A 16,092-nucleotide genomic window follows, 5' to 3' on the forward strand; every position below is an offset into this window, starting at 1 on the left:
CGTGTTTGACCGATCGTTTAAATAACGACGATTTTAATTTAACGATATTATTTCTCCGATATTATAGTAAATCATATACTGACCGATTGCTTAATAACCAGGCTTGAAGCCTGGTCGATGCTTAATAACGAATCCTAACATCCCAAATTGGATAACTGTGCGCTCCATATATTTTTCGTGAAATTTCGTAAACCCGACCTCTCATATCCGCGCACGGACACACGCGCGCGAGCACATGTTTTACGTGTTTGATCAACTCTCAATTATTGTCATTAACAGACTATTACGCTTCACCACACTTTTGTTCGTCGCACAAACTTAGAAGTTCGCGATGCGGGTGGTACAGAAGTGAGGCAATGTTTAAATTACACGCTGCATGGTGAGCCGAGCTTTACGAGGCTCCACCGCGAACTCTTTCATATTCCACCACCTACGATAGCAATTACGGAGCTCGAAGCTTGCCGTTGGCACACCACGATAATGTATACTCATACTTCCGCAACTATGCACGACACGTAGAAATTATAACGCGTATCTTTCATTCTTTTAAACAGTCGCATCTTTAGAGGAAAACTTTAATGCGTCGACCGCTTTGGAAGTACAGTGTGTGCTAAAGTGGGCGTACGCAGTAGTAATATCAACGCTTACCGTGCTTTATTTCCGATTTAATTAGTTCCGCGTGTTTTAAATTGTAAAATTTATTACATTTTAACTTGCCATAAATGTAAGACCAAGACGTTTTTATCGTTCATATTTTCCCGTAAATATCATTATATCACTCTACATCGCTCTTAAAAACTTTGCGATTTTAATATTTCGAAAATATTTTCTCGCAATTGGAAAAAATTGAGCTAATTAGTTGTGTAAATACGACGAGAATCGCTATGCATATTGGTCTCTCGACAAGTTTGGCGAATTGCGAAACGCTCACTGAGCAACAGCCGAAGACAAATCCTCGTTCGTGATCTCTCGCCACCTGACATCATCCATCGTGCGGCTGATTGCTATTCTCTATACCTTGAGGTCGCGCGGCGCAATGAGCAATGCGTTCATTCATACCGATACGTGGAGCTGCCGAGTCTCGGACGGGTTGAATGCGCTCGCCATGATACACAGGCGAAGATGCACGACAATCGATCGAGATGAGGTTGGCAAAAACCGATCGCGGCCTTTGGAGAACACCGGGTGTGAGTTCACCAATACTGGGATCTGCGCGGTCGACTTAGTTTATTATTCCAAGCGGATTGAGAAGAGGATACTTATTGTCCCGGTGTCATATGATATTTAAAGCACTGTTGCGGGTGAAAGGTGAAGAAAACACGCGATGAAATGTGACAAGGGACCGATTCAGTATTGTATATACAGGATAGGCAAAAGTTAATTCCGTATCTCATACGGCTGATACTCTTCGACCAGTCGAAGTTTCTTTTTAATAGATCCTTGATCTTTTTTCATCTAATATCGTATTCTTTTTCATATGCAAAAATTACATAATTTCGAATAATATTGGGCAAAGTGATGAAATTTTTGATAACTTTCAAAGTCAGACAAGCTGTCACGTCTGTCGCTGCAAATGGGTTAATCCGGACGATATTCAGTTACATGCTTAATTCGTTTTTTACAATCTGTCTGGCCCGTTTGTCAGCTCGAAAATGAACTGGTTGTGTTAGTATCCGCACTTTTCGACTAAACCTATCAACGCAACATGTTTCGTAACTGACTACACTGTCGCGTCGTTAAAAAGAGACAATATACGTATAAGCCCCGGCCGGCAACGCGTAGGCAGCAATCGTCTGCGAAAGCGAATTGGCAAAAAAAATTCATTTCGCGGACGCTTCGTAAAATCGGTTACGTATCGAACAGGGCCTCGCGTATTCCGCGCAAATGTCGTGGGTGGCGAGCGGGGCCGGGTTCGTGCCTGACCACCGACAACTTTGATTCACTGCGATTGTGTTGGGAAGCCGGTTCAATGATCGGCGCGACGAGACGCGACCACGAGCCTTGTACAACACGCGCTCACGCAAACACATGTACGACGCGCGTCGCAATTCACTAGTCGGCCGAACGAGTCACGTGCATTACGGCTTACACACGAACATCACGTGCTCTCGCAGCATACTCGATCGCGCTCCTACTTACGTATGTAGCTCTAACATCGATTAACCCGTGAGTGATGAGTTTCACGTTCTTCGTGGGTACATAAAACGAATTTCCACAAAGTTCGGACTAAACGGTATAATCCGATATGTTGTAATGAACGGTTTTTACGCAATAATTTCGCGGATTAATTAAATACAGGAAGATTGACAAAAATTACAAAGAAAAAGTATTAATATAATATTTAAAATGAAATATGTATATATATGTCACTTTGACTGTCATCGATTGTAGTATATTAAGACCTCAGAATATTTGCTGTCAAAACGAATGCTTGGTGACTCGAGCGCGCGATGACAGAACCTACCGTTTTTACGATCTGAGGTCGAGGCCGTTATTGGCGTGTTTCACTACGCAAGGAAATCGTAAAGGGTCCAAAGGTTCGACGGAAGGGCGTGGTATACACGTACCTAGTTCCATCTGAAGGCCCCGCTGACGTCTCTGTATATTCACGGTACGCGAGATCATCGTAAAGGTCCTCTATGGACCGCGGCGTGAGAGTTCGATTTTATGTCCGTTCCGATCCGAGACCGCCCGTCGTTAGTCACACGATGCTTTCTGCTTTTTTTAACACGTGCTGTACCTACGTGTTTTTATAGTCCCGCGTATCGACGGTCTTGTTTTGCGGCGTAACATATTGTCACTTGTCACCCGGGTCTCGCGTGTACTTGCGTTATCAAAGTCATGATTTTCGTGGGCTCTCGAAACTGATGATGATGGTACAAATCGAAGAGAAAACACGGACCGTGCATTGTGAACGCATCCTTATCCCGTCGCTCGTAAAAAGATACATCGGAATCAACTGCGCGACAAATGGCGAATTATTCTCGGCTGCGACGAGACCGAACGACCAGTTTCTTACCCATTGTGTGCACCCTTTCTACGAATCTAATGGATAAACGGAAGTTTGAAAATTGCGCTGTAAGCCATTTCCTTATTTGATTATTTGAATAGATGTATAAATGTATGAATTGTGATATTTCAGTATATTTTTACGGTTTAAAGAAAAATCGCATCTGAGCAGAACCTAAATCGACAGAAAAGCATACTGAAATGGATGTTTAAGATGACATATTGTTATTAATATTTCTAACTTGCAGTAGTTTATTAAAATAAATGACTCTTCTTTTATAAAAATGTAGAAAGTTACAAGATCAAAATATGATAATAACTTGTATAAAAATATAATAAACTTTAAACATCTTTTGTCATCATAAATATTGCCTTTTTTTTTAGAAATTGTTACTGAAAGAAAAAAAGAATTCGCCAAAAAATCTATCATTAAAAATTAAGTTCCGAATCACATACCATATATAATTTTATCGAATATAATTCTATATAACATCGTAATTACTTCTTCTCAGACATCAATGTCTCGGAGTAATAACGTGATTATGTACTTACAACGCGATTTCCTTCCGCGCGAGAGATCCTTCTACCGTCTCAAGTTAACAATATAATTCAGCGCAAGCTTTCTCTTATACGTTCACGCATGTGTTACAAACTGTTATTAAGTCAGGATCAAGATGATTTATCCCCGTGTATATATAATAAATGCGTATCGATCCGGCAAAACATATAACGCACTGAGTCGCAAATACGATAAGATAATTAATCCGATCGGCAAAGCTTCCGTTCTAAAAACAAAAGAAATATACCATAATTTCGATATGCTTGTATATCGAATAAAATTAAAAAGATTCAAAAAAAATTCTTTCTCTTCCCGTCATTTTTCTGTAGATTTGTGAAAAAACGCATCTCAATTCGAATACTTAAACTTCGAGATAGTGTGCGTATATTAATTAATATCATATACACTATTGTGTGTCTATATATCAGTGTCAGATTAGATCGTCGTATTCTTTTACATCTTATCAAAGGAAATTTCATAAGATTAAACAAGGAGCGCGTCACGGTATAAAATGCGTCCCGCATACTTCACAAATTGGATATCTTTTACCTGCAACGAGAACTAACGCATAAGAAGTCATTTAATGGCAAGTACTCCGTTCTCTCGTTAATGCGGCAAAAAAGTCATAACTTACGTAATCTTTGCCATCAAAAGAAATCGAAGGAGAGAAAAAACAATGACAGAGCAAAGAGAGAAAGATAGAGAGAGAGAGAGAGAAGAAGGAAAAAAGATACCACGACCCATCGTCGCGCTACCATTTGACCGTAATTAACGTTATAGTATACAATCAGCCTTCGCGGGCTTTCTTATGCACTGTGTGTGCGGCCTATCGCAGGCCGAGGAATCGAGATAACGTAATCAACGATGACATTGAACGCCGTATACTAACCGACTGCGTGCATTCCTGCGTGTTTCCCCCCGTCTCATCTCTCTTTTCCATGTTACGGAACGTCGTTTCAGATCGACTCTTGCATCGATGCCAACGATAGACTGTCACCTCTGGATATAAACGACGGGTGACGTCAGTATGACATCAGTGATCCATATCGTCGTAACACTACCGAGGCGCCTCGCTCGCGTATTACAGACCGTTTTACGACGCGTCAGCATAGAGACACCACCGATAATTCGACGCGTAGTCGGCAGGTAGAGACCAAAGGAAAGAGAGATGCGAAAGAGATGCGGGAGAGCTGAACGCGCGGCTAGAAGTTCTCCGAGAACAAAAGGAGCATATAAAGACGGAATTGGCGAGAGAAGGTAAAAGAGAGGATGGAGCTTGACGCGCAACTCTCTCTCTCTCTGGCAACTTAAAACCCCTCAGCGGCATTTTATGGGATGGGGTCGCCGAGACTATCCCCCTGGACGAGAGGATGCGCCTGGTAGTCCCCGGACCAGACAAAATGCAAATCTGCGCGCGCCCCGCTAATCTGCTCGGTGCATCCGTGAGGTCGGGACCCATTGGCGGAGACTCGGCGAACTCTCTCGAGTTTTCCCGCGTACCTCGTAAATCAAAGTCGTCCGCGAGAGATGATTGCGGCGGATGGGACGCTCGCAGGAAGAAAGTCGGGGGATATTGTTGCGTCTGGCGAACGTTTTCGTCGCACTGACGCACCCTCGGCTGATTCATATTCAACGAAAGCTGAATAGTATATGCGGGAAGCTGCGGTTTCTCGCAGAGAGAGAGAGAAAAAACCGGTCCGAGATCGCGGAGATCAAAAAGTTTTTCGAGACAATGCGTGCCAGAGTATTCCCGTCATTTTCGTTTAGTTTAGTTTTAATAGTTTGGGAAAACGCGCGAGACATCCGCAAATGGACATTCCTCCGTTAATCAGTTTTACATGTTTATTATCGAATTAACGTAATTAGCACGTGTTTATCGCGTTATCCGCGATATCAATAGCGCGACGCGTTAATTCAGTCCGTTCTTTTAATGTGTCTTCGGATCGTTTCTTATTTCTCTATCTCATCGACTTTTTAATCAGCCCTCTCGATTCAGAACTCGAGCGAGGGAGAAATCTGACACTTCTGCAGACTGTTCCCAACGATCCCCGATGCGCATACCGTATTAAATGTTGCGCGCTACGCATAATCTGTCTTTTCTACCTTTTCTAATCTGGTACTCGTCGTCGTGCGTTCACCCGTCTGGTGCGATATTCTCGCTACAGATTCAATTAGAGTGTGCTCCTTCGGTACATAAACATTACTTGCGCGTACATCAGCGCGTATACGTGTGCCACTCGAGAAGAAATATAGAAAGAGACGCGACTACGCGTCCCACATACCTTTACGAATGACGTTGCAGTAACGAAAGGCGCGCATTTTTCACGATAAAGGCGTATGACAGTCGCGTTTGACGTGTCTTGCACGTACGATATCTCTGGATATCTATCAAGATGCGTCATCGTTAACTAATCAATTTATTTTATTTATTTTTAAAGCAACAATTCTTCAGATATTTACTCCGATATTTCACCCGGGCAAGCGATACAAATTATTCCATAGGATATATGATATATAATTCAAATACTATTTCGGTGCAGAAATCTCTGCAAAAGAGACATTCGGTGGCAACTGATACGCAATAACAGGCGCATATCCGCGATTTCCTATTCTCTCTTTACTCCCTTTTCTCAGCACACATTTATCTCCATCTGCGTGCGTGCACTTTTGAACGCACGTCGGAGCTCTCTCGCGATAAGGTACCATTTCACGTGCAGCGTACTGTCGCAGCAGTCTGTTGCTATTGGTAAAGTTCAATTGAACGAACGGCAAAGACAGCAAAGCAGAAGAACACGCAACTAGTTGACTCTAATTATTATTATATTAGTTAAATAATGGATTTTAAGAATAAAATAGATTAGTACGAGAATATAAAAGCAAAAATCATAATTTTAACTTTGAAATAATAAGAGACCGAAGAAATATGCTCTAATAAATTTTGATCACGTGACTAATTTGCTGCTATGTAACATGCTGCGTATGATAAAGTACCATTTCATGTGCAGCATACTGTTGCTATTGGTGAAGTTCAATTGAACGAACGGCAAAGACAGCAAAGCAAAAGAACACGCAACTAGTTGACTCTAATTATTATTATTATTATTATTATTAGTACAAGAATATAAAAGCAAAAATCATAATTTTAACTTTGAAATAATAAGAGACCGAAGAAATATGCTCTAATAAATTTTGATCACGTGACTAATTTGCTGCTATGTAACATGCTGCGTATGATAAAGTACCATTTCATGTGCAGCATACTGTTGCTATTGGTGAAGTTCAATTGAACGAACGGCAAAGACAGCAAAGCAGAAGAACACGCAACTAGTTGACTCTAATTATTATTATTATTATTATTATTAATACAAGAATATAAAAGCAAAAATCATAATTTTAACTTTGAAATAATAAGAGACCGAAGAAATATGCTCTAATAAATTTTGATCACGTGACTAATTTGCTGCTATGTAACATGCTGCGTATGATAAAGTACCATTTCATGTGCAGCATACTGTTGCTATTGGTGAAGTTCAATTGAACGAACGGCAAAGACAGCAAAGCAAAAGAACACGCAACTAGTTGACTCTAATTATTATTATTATTATTATTATTAGTAGTACAAGAATATAAAAGCAAAAATCATAATTTTAACTTTGAAATAATAAGAGACCGAAGAAATATGCTCTAATAAATTTTGATCACGTGACCGATTTGCTGCTGCAGCATGCTGCGTATGAAAAGGCGCCTATATACGCAATAATGCTCGAAGCAGGCGAAGGCAGCAGCGGCAGGGCAGAATGATACGAGTGTATCGGGCACCTCGCTCCCACACTCGTCCGCACGACGATGAATACTGGCGCTTTATCTCCCGATATATACCCTCATACTCGCGTCTCTCTTTCCGCCCGTGTGTGCGGTACGCTTCTCCCTCGCCTGTTTTCGCTCCTTTTCTCTTTACGGTCCTCCGCGTTCGTCGGTCCAAAGAGAGGCGAAGGTGGAGGCTAATCACCACGCAATCACCGCTCCTGGTGCGGCCGGGACTCCGATCCGTTCCCAGAAAGCAGCAACCGCCTTTTGCCGCCCCGAGGGCATTCACCACCGCGGTACCGGTGCTGCAAAACCAACAATCTTCGTCCTGTGCCGCGGAAAAAAAGAGCATTCGCTCTGTTCTCCCCGTTTCCCGCCCCCTTTTCGCCAAATCACCGGAGGGCCGAGAAGAAGAGCTGATCGGCCGGACTACTGGCATCCGGGGAATCCATCGCGGAGAATAGCCGCGATTCCGCTCCACGGCGGTGCCTATATCGAGGGACGAGGAAGGCATGCATTAAATCCGCGGAGGCAACTACTCCGTCGACACGACACTGCCCGGAATGCGAATGGTTGAAAAGAAGTATATTTTGGGATAATTTCACCGTATGAATGATGGACGTTTTGTTCTGAAGCGTGTTTCGAATCGATATTATCGTGTGTAATGAGAGTGTATAGTAAGAACAGGATGGAGGCGCCTCCTCGAATAATTGCACGTGGTGAAATCCTATAGAGGAATAACGTGGTTCTTGCGTGCGATTTAGTGGCCCATAGGTGGAGCGCGATTACAGGGATATTATACCAGAAAATAATGTATTGCATTTTTTAATTTTTTCCCCTTTTTTTTGCGGAGCTTAACTTTGTTTTCACGATGCATTAATTTTCTATTAATTATAATCGATCGTCAATTTTATGCCAGGAGCTTATTTACAATTATTATTTTTAAAAGTAATTACTTTTCACTCTAACATAAAATAGCCAAGTATCGAGAAACACATAAAATAATGTAGACATAATTTTTAGGTTTAGCGATTAGTTGATTTAAAAATTTTTTTATTAATTATCTTATTTGTGACACCCAATTCTTAAGCATACATATATTTTACCGATATAAATCTCGCTGAAGCGAAATTAAATCGTAGCCTGTCAAAAGCAAGTAATTTCGCGAGAATATTTTGTAGCTGTCTACCCTTAGATATACGAGATAATAAACGCAAGAAATCGGTAAGTAAGAACGTAAATTGATATAGTTGGGGGCGATGGTCGTTAGGGAGTGTATATAATATTGGATGCTTCTTTAGTTCACGGCCCACGCGATGTAGCCGACAATACAGGATGCTTGAAACTGCTTGGAGCGATTCCGGAAGAAAAGGCGTGAGTTTACGATAAGATACACAACAACGCACGACTGGCTTCCTGCAGTGTTTTGCGCTAACGGGCTAATTGAATTGGGACTTGCTACCCCGTCCAGATTAATTCGATGTCGCGTAAAAATGTACGAGATAATCTCAAATTCTCGAATTTAAATTGTCTCATTACTTTAATTACAATAAAAAGATATTCGCAACTAATTGAAATATCAACTAAGATTAACTCTTATTCGAACTCATCTCTTAAAAAAGTAATAAATCAGATAATTGCAACTGCATATAAACAGATATTATTTTTATGTGTTTTGTCCTAAAAAAAGTATTAAGATATTTTTTCAAATCTAATTCATACGAGCCTGATGTATCTCATTTTAGTCATTTTACCACTTTTTTTATTTTGAAGTGGCAATGACAAAAAGTGTGAACAAGCTGCGATACTATTTCAAACTATCGTTGACACGTCAATTATTCGCGCGTGTGCGCTTTCGTCAGCGCAATGATTGTGCCATGCACGTTAGTTCACGCGTGACCGACGTGCGAATTGTCGACGAACTATCGCATCGAATTGCCATCACGCCTCGCATCCGAGCGAGCGCGAATATCGTCATCTCAAATGGATTTACACGTGATTTTCTGTGGGCACGCACGAACTATTAACCCGCGTTAATTGCCCACGCATACTGGTCCATAAAGTCTTTGTCGGTCTTTACAGCGCTACTATACCTATACAATACCGATGTTAGATTTCGCGAATATGCTGAATGTCATTGATCGAAGAATTGATTCAATGCAATGCGCTTTACGTAATGCTAAGTATTATACGATACCGATTTTATTCGAGATTTAACAATACGCGTGGGAAAACAAAAATATGGTATTCTTTTCATCGAGATATTCTCCTCTTTCTCTTAAACAGATTAGGAATTAATTTTTTTCCTTTTTTTAACTTCTTGCTCTTTTAATAAAGCTATTATTGTTCTGAGACTTAGAAGAAATTTAATCCACCTATTATCACGTATCGTTTTCTCTCGGCTATTAACACAAGCGTTGCGAAATCGCGCGCGAAAAAATTTGGGAGAATCCATTCCGAAGTAAATTTGCGGCGTGTCGTATTACGACGAGAGATGTTAACTGTGACGTTTAATTATGCAATAAATCTTGGTTTTCCGATTTGCAATCCATTTCCTATTGCGGGGGCGGCAATTGGTCGCTGTTAAATTGACGCGTAGGTGCGATATGGTTAGGTATGGTGGATACCTACGTATTCATATAGGTATGCCGAGTGTGAAAGTCGGAAGGATCTCCATCCCTCTCTTTCTCTCTTCACGTGCGTTTGTTACTCTTGTTGTGTAAAATAGCGCGCGACCTTTCTTCAATTCGTTGACTTTATAGGCTTTAGCGAATTATCTTACAACCAATTGAATGTGTGTGAACTTTGATAAATATAAATATCATTTTATGTTATACATATATATTTATATATCCAGTTATGTATTTATTACCTACAACTATATAATACGTAATATCTCAATTTGCCAATCATTAAATTAAAATAAATATATAATAAAAAGTAAATAAATTAAATTAAATGCCATGTGTGCAATATATTTTTCTATGTATACAACGCGCAAATAGAAAAAGAGAGCAAATTTCCATAATTTTAGTTTTACTTGAAACGTTAATGTTTCTTAAAACCATTTCTCTGACAAAAGTCTACTTTTGATTGCAGATTCGATTGCAAATTCGGTGGCACGAATATTTTCGTACATAGCTATTCTCTTCTTGATCCTGGGGAAGCTGAATGTGAACTGGAGGGTCACAGCGATGTGCGAGCAACCTTCTTCTGTGGAGTGCAACCCTACAGAACCCTGCATCACGGAACCCTGGCTACAGCCTTGCGGCACTACACTAACGAGCGTGGCGACGAATCTGCAGCAGCAGCGACATAGCGTGCACAGCTTCTTGAAGAAAGTGCGAATGAAGATGCGAGTCGCGCGATACTCCTACCAATGTTTCAAAAATGAGAGGAAGGTGAGAAAGAGGAGAAAGAGAGAGAGAGAGAGAGAGAGCGCGCGCACTTCACTTCTCGCGACCGCGATTCCGCAATTAATTGCAGCGCAGCATCGAGCATCGGGGTAAAATCGCGTGGGCAGTCAATCGCTCGAGGGGGACTCGCACGTGCTCACAATGCAACACGTCTCCCGTCTCTGTGGTGTGCACAATCCTACTTTCCGTCGGCAATTTGCATTGGTTACGGTGTGTGCCACGCATATCCAGCATAATTACTTTTTCCAGAGTCTCGCGCCGCGCCGCGTCTTTTATCTCTTATACTTGTTGACAAATTGCTTCCATCGTGTTACAAAACGAACGCGCATATATTCGATAAAAATATCGTCGATACTATTAGATTAATACTATTAAATTATTTGTAATATCGCTCTGATGAGAATCTCGTAGAACGGCATGCATTTATATGGATTTATATAAGAGGCTTTACTTTTTTATAACGCGCCGTTTAACAAGGTGACAGACCATCTATTAGAGCGAGTTTATTTCAGCAGATTGCGACTTGGATAAAGCAATATATTTTGTTTTTCGATTTTTTATCACTTTGAAGATTATGCTGGGATATGTGTGATCGCATTCCGAGATACAGATTTGTGATACCGTGGTTTCTGATACTGTTTAGAACGGCATATAAATATTCAGATTTAATCATGTCCCCCCATCGCAAGATTAACGCCAGAATTAAGAATTACTTATATCCACAAATGTCATACCGGATACCCATTAAATAATTCATAAACATATAATAATCACTATTTATTGAATTTATAGAATATATAATTTGCACAGTAGTAAATTTTATATACATACTTTACACGATAAAACAAAATATAAAAAAAAATTATACTTGTGACACAAATAATCGATAAAATGTATTTCTTATTAGATTTTATTATTTGAAAAAATTTGTTACGTTAAAAGATATCCGGGATGATGTAATTAAACCAGATATGTTTAAATTAAAATATATTATTTTATCTTTTTACAGGGAATCTACAAAAATGCTGTAGCTTTGCATGGCAGGAACAAATTTAATTGGTTACCCTCAAAGGAACTCATGTGGTATTGTCATGACGTTTCATGCCTTCTAGACAAGGAGAAAAAAGCTCAACGTATTCTTCCACGTTTATACGATGATCTTCAAAGGTTAGCCATTACGTTTCATGAGCTTGGAAAATTTCATCTCAACTCAAGTGTCGATGCCACTGGAATCATACACATTCGGAACTGGATGATTAACGTAACATTTAATCAGATCCTTCAGGTAAAGAGCTGTGGCATATTACTTTCTCTAACAAGATTTATGTCAACACCTTTGGTATTAATTGAAATTTGCATTTCCATCGCGCGGTAGACTCTCTCATAAATTAATCGTTTAACAAGCATAAGATATAAACTTTTATTATTCCGATTATGCATTGAATTTATAAACCTTGTGAATGTGTTTTGCGAGTAAGAATGCAAACTTGGAAAATTAATACCTTGTTTATATCATTGCAGATGCTGTGCGAAGTCGAGAACGGCATGTATAATTTGCAAATTGATATCCCTCCTCCGAAAAATAGAGCGATTATAACATCTAAATTCTGGAGTAAAGAGGGTGATGTAACTCAAATGTTGATTCAAGATTCGGGAGTGTTAAAGATCTACAGGACTTTCTTGCTTAATTGGAAATTAATAATGCTCCATGTTTTAAATTCGCCGAAATTCAACTCTTGCAAAACTAAATTCCACAGCGAAGCGCAAATAAAAAAACTTAAAAGACGGTGTTTTCTCGAGAGAAAACGTAAAAATTCGTTGAAAAGAAGAATTCAAATGATAAGAAAACAGAGTGAGCTATAAAATAGTTCCTTTATCGAATATCAAAGAGCGAAGTAACTAAATTAAATTTAATTAATTAAGGAATAATTAAAATCTGTAAAAACAAGTATACATTACATTTCGAATCTGTTGAATCTTTGCGATTTAAAAAAGGACTCTTAAGCAATACGAAGCTAAGACATTTATATGTAGGACCATTTTTCTATGTTTCTCTTTATATTTAATATCGACAAGATCTGCTGATCGTTTAAAGATACATCGTTCTTTACAGCATCGAACATATATTTATGTATATCATACTAACATAACTTTGATATTTATTCCATCGTCGCTATCATTCATTCAGAGATATAGTTTTACTCGTTTAATATTCTGTAAGTTTCGTCAATAGAGAATCGTGCCTGATATTGTATTAAGATTAGATATCTCAACAGAGCCGTGAAGAACATTTGCTTAATTTGATAAATATCTTTCCAGTAATGTCGGATCAACAAGTCCTGATTATGATAATACTAAAGTATATTTTATATACACGGCATACTCGCAGACCGCAGTATTAAAAGATCTACTTCAGAACAGTATTATATATCTAATAACATGCAGAATATATACCGACGTGGAGTTAACATTGATAAAAATGTTTCGAAATACCAGTGCATATTCTTGAATCGAGATAGATTCATGAAATATCGGTCTAATAAATTAACAGCCGTGGCTAAGTGCACCTGAAACTCGTAATCGTATCGTGCGTGTGCAAAAGGCATATCAAAAGCTCATTTTCATTCTTAGGCACTCAACTATCCGAAGACAACAAAAAAAAAAAAAAAAAATAGAAATGCATATCAGAAATAAGGAGAAAGAGATAAATTTACAAACACATTTTTTCGATTGGTCGTCTCGCGCATGATATTTATATCGATATGCTAACGTAGATTATAAAGCTCACGATCAAAACGGTTTGTCATACGGACACACGAGACTCGACTTAAAATCGACGAAATCTGCGATATACAGATAGAATATATGCAGATAGCAAGTGTGAGAGGACGAGTTTTTAGGCTGTTCGTGAAACCTATTTATTCTAGTTTTACCTAGCATACCTAAGCAGATGGCGAGCTTAATATTGTTTAGCTGTGATATCCCGAGTGTACGCGGACGTACAGAGTTCCTACGTTTATACATAGACGAATATATGTGTGCGCATATATACATATATAAATATAACGTGATATGTACTGACACGTATTTAGACGTAGACTCTCCTCTTTTTTTTCGATGTGTTTACCGTAGAATCTCGCCTCGTCGTGCGAACATGACAATTTTATCTTTTATAGTTAATCCGTTATGACCGTAGACGCATGTAGACGAAACGAGAAACGTTTTAGCGGAGTCAAAGTCCGAGGATTTTGAATTTTTTTCCGGCTTCATGATTTCTTTCGTCACGCTTTAGATCAGAAAGCGTTCGTCAAAAGCGATGACAAATGATTATTATGAATTTTAAGAGAATCGTTTGAGCGTCTTATTTAGAGTTTTTCCTGAGCACCAGCACGTATGACAAGATCGTTTGCAATAGGTTAAGATATATTTATATTTATATGTAAATCTGATGTTTTTTTATACTAAAACGATACTTAAGTATGTTATTATATCTTAGCGTTACACATAATTTTGTTGAATACGTGTCGCGACTCAAATTACTCGTAGACGTGCACTTAAAACTCTTAAGTATACATTATGCATTTTATCCAGTATAGAGATATGTAGTGTATTTATTCGTTCGGTTGTATATGCATACTTATATACATACAGCGTTCTGTTTATACAGTGTTCTGTTTACACAGCGTTCTATTTATTGTATACACCACGTTACCATTGCATATACTATTTATTGTCATTCTTATATGTAATCGTCTCGAATAAACCCCGTCTTTTGTATCGAACTGAAGTTTAGATAATAGAGATACCTTAATAATTCACATAATAATTTAATTTAGCGATGTAAAAATGCTCCTTTTACATGAATTACATGAATGTGCAAAAGCGAACATTTGACCGGAAGTACTAGGAGTACATGAAGGATCCCCGTTCCGTTTAGCAAGCTCGGTCATTTATCTACATAATGTATAATGCAAAGAAAAATAATGTGTGTATAGGTAAGAGAATATCATTATTTAATTAATTTAATAAATATGATTCTCTCTGTCTTTCATCGCAGTAAAGCGATATTTAAATAATATTTTAAGTCGCAGTTGATTAAATAAGTAATATGTAATATTAGTAACGCTAATTTTTTGTAACTGCCATTAAATATTTACTGCCATTTAATATTTAGTGCGTACATGCCATAAATATTGCAAAACTGCAATTTTATTACTCTTTGCACAAAATGATACAAAATTATCTTCATTTTTATATAACAGTGTTATATCAAAGAAAAGCTGTTTAGCACTATCCTAGATAAGGATGGACATTTTTATGACATGTTTATTACAAAATATATTCAGCGGTATTTTATTTTAAGAATAACAGAACTAATAATAATGACAGCTGCCACACTATTGTGAATTTTTAAGTAACTGTTTTATCGAAAGCTTTAAAGTTATACATCTAATATACATACGTTGTACTAAATTATTATTTTTCTGTAAGTTAAAGTGATCAGGTCAACATCATAGCACAGCTTCATTATCTATAGGAAGATTTCCCAGACGCATCAAATATTGTAATAGGAGTACACGAAGAGTGAATAGGTTGTAATCGCTCTTCATTGCACTTTGCGTTTGTATAAAAATTAAATGTATCTACTATAATTTAATTGCGAGGCTACTGGAATTAATAAATTGCTCGTTACGTAAAATGCATAAAATCGCTAAAATATCTGTCTTCTTAATTCAATCTATTTACTTAAATACTAATATACTCCAGTGATTAATTTAATAAATTATAAATGTTTAAGTTACAACATAATTTTATACAATATGTGATTATTCAGAAATTATCTACGATAATGAATATATCTACATATTGTTTTATTATTGAGAATGGATATACTTATTATTTTCTTTTATCTTCGTCGATTATAACTTATAATATTATATTTAATTTCACATTGTATATTGTAAAAGTTTTAATTTCAATATATTTTTTAAATAGTAATTTTTTATTAAAAATATATTATTATATAAACAACATTAATTTATTCGAACATATGGATTATTCTAACAAATTTTAGATGAAATGCGTACGCTATGTGTAATGCGCTTCTGCGTTTGAATCAGGCCATTATTTATTTTCCTTCGATCGTATGTACACTCGCGAAATAATACGTCACGACGCGTCGTAACTTAATCGGGCGTGAGAAAGATTCTAATCTTAGTTCGGTGAATTCAACGATCTAATTATAATATCGCCTTTTATGGAGTATCCTTTACGATCATGTATGTACATACGTATACGTCA

General features: G+C 38.0%; 1 protein-coding gene and 1 non-coding gene across 4 annotated transcripts in view; both read left to right on the top strand.

Moving 5' to 3' along the window:
* Positions 1-15,508, top strand: part of LOC114928873 (uncharacterized) — a 32,955-nt gene extending 17,447 nt beyond the window's left edge. For all 3 annotated transcript variants that reach the window (XM_085489252.1, XM_029300246.2, XM_029300245.2), the window contains exons 2-4: positions 10,475-10,776; positions 11,801-12,076; positions 12,313-15,508. In XM_085489252.1, the coding sequence (XP_085345378.1) occupies positions 10,475-10,776; positions 11,801-12,076; positions 12,313-12,654 (920 nt within the window). In that variant the 3' untranslated portion in view covers positions 12,655-15,508. The remainder of the gene's footprint in view (positions 1-10,474; positions 10,777-11,800; positions 12,077-12,312) is intronic.
* Positions 15,053-15,151, top strand: LOC114928876 (U6atac minor spliceosomal RNA). The gene has a single exon (XR_003819153.1). It is a non-coding gene; the product is annotated as a U6atac minor spliceosomal RNA (small nuclear RNA).
* Positions 15,509-16,092: the final 584 nt, after the last annotated feature.

This window comes from Nylanderia fulva, unplaced genomic scaffold, assembly GCF_048542155.1.
Source record: "Nylanderia fulva isolate GAGA-0341 unplaced genomic scaffold, ASM4854215v1 Scaffold8, whole genome shotgun sequence".
Taxonomy (NCBI): domain Eukaryota; kingdom Metazoa; phylum Arthropoda; class Insecta; order Hymenoptera; family Formicidae; genus Nylanderia; species Nylanderia fulva.